General features: G+C 38.8%; 1 protein-coding gene across 1 annotated transcript; it reads right to left on the bottom strand.

Annotated features, from left to right (window-relative positions):
* Positions 1-230: 230 nt before the first annotated feature.
* Positions 231-1,175, bottom strand: LOC147358060 (olfactory receptor 52D1-like). Its single transcript, XM_086338440.1, has one exon. It carries the CDS (start codon positions 1,173-1,175, stop codon positions 231-233), a length of 945 nt encoding a protein of 314 aa, XP_086194566.1.
* Positions 1,176-1,510: the final 335 nt, after the last annotated feature.

Consider the following 1,510-nt stretch of genomic DNA (forward strand, 5'->3'; position numbering starts at 1 on the left):
TAAGATCATATAATTGTGGAGATATTTCATTACCAAGCAAATATATTAAAAATAAATCATCTAAGTCAGCTATCATCTAAAGCAAGTTTTTTAAAGAATAAGTCTAGTCAGTGCTAATTAATACTTTATATTACAAATAGCAGATGTAGAGATTTAGTCTTCTAGAAAGAGGGTTAATATCTCTTTTCTTCATAAATCTTAGAAAATTTTTACAGAAAGAGTTGATTGTTTTAGAATTTGTGAGAAGTCAAAACCTGGAGGAATTGTTCTCTGATCCTCTTGGTTCTTATGCCATAGATCATTGGGTTCACCATGGGTGGAACAAGGATATAGATGTTAGCCACAAAGATGGGAATATGAGAAGCCACGTGGTGTCCAAATCTGTGAGTAAGGAAGGAGAAAAAGGCTGGAGTATAGGCCACCAGGATCACACACACATGGGATCCACAAGTGCCCAGGGTCTTGAGCCGAGCAGCTTTGGATGGAAGATGGAAGACAGTGTAAAGGATGACAACATAGGAACAGAGGATTAATAGGAAATCTAAACCTCCAGTGAGGAAGGCAGCAGTTAGGCTGTATGTTCTGCAGATCCTGGTCTCTGCACAAGCCAGCTTGATCAGAGCCATAAATTCACAGTAGGTATGAGGGATGACATTAGTTCTGCAGTAGGGAAGCCACCGAAGCATAAAGGGTTGAGGACTGAAAAGCACGACTCCACGGAAGATGATAGCCAGCCCCAAGTTCTGGATGACTCTGTGTGCCAGGATAATGGAATGTCTCAGAGGATTGCAGATTGCCACATACCTGTCAAAGGCCATGGCCAAGATAAACCCTGAGGCCATGCTGCATAGTGAGTGAATGAGAAATACTTGGACAAGGCAGGCTTCAAAATAGATCTCCCTGTCATGGAACCAAAAAATGCTGAGGATTTTGGGCATAGCAGTAGTGGAAAGGATCAAGTCGGCCACAGAGAGCATACAGAGGAAGAAGTACAAGGGCTCATGCAGGTTGGAGTCTGTTCTGATAATAAATAGAATGGGGCAATTTCCAAGGAGAGCACTTAAATAAATAAGGCAGAAGGGCATTGATATCCAAGTATGAATGGCCTCCATCCCTGGAATGCCAAGGAGAAGAAAGGTACTGGGATGGATATTGGTATTGTTTGGCAGTGACATGATGAAAGAATGCCAGTTGTGTTCAAGTGCAGAATGGATTAGATTGTTTCATATCCATTTCTCCATCATTTACTGATGACTTTGTGTTATTTTTACATATATATTTTACATGATGAAAGAATGCCAGTTGTGTTCAAGTGCAGAATGGATTAGATTGTTTCATATCCATTTCTCCATCATTTACTGATGACTTTGTGTTATTTTTACATATATATTTTATATACATTATATTTATTTGTTATATAAAATACTTATAATGTTTTGAGGATAAAATGGATAAATAGGACTCAATCTCTAAACTTAGATGTTAACAGTCTAAATAGGGGAGAAACTGG

The sequence above is a fragment of the Bos grunniens genome, chromosome 15 (genome assembly GCF_055505025.1).
Source record: "Bos grunniens cultivar Pamir isolate PY7600 chromosome 15, Bosgru_T2T1.0, whole genome shotgun sequence".
Classification (NCBI taxonomy): domain Eukaryota; kingdom Metazoa; phylum Chordata; class Mammalia; order Artiodactyla; family Bovidae; genus Bos; species Bos grunniens.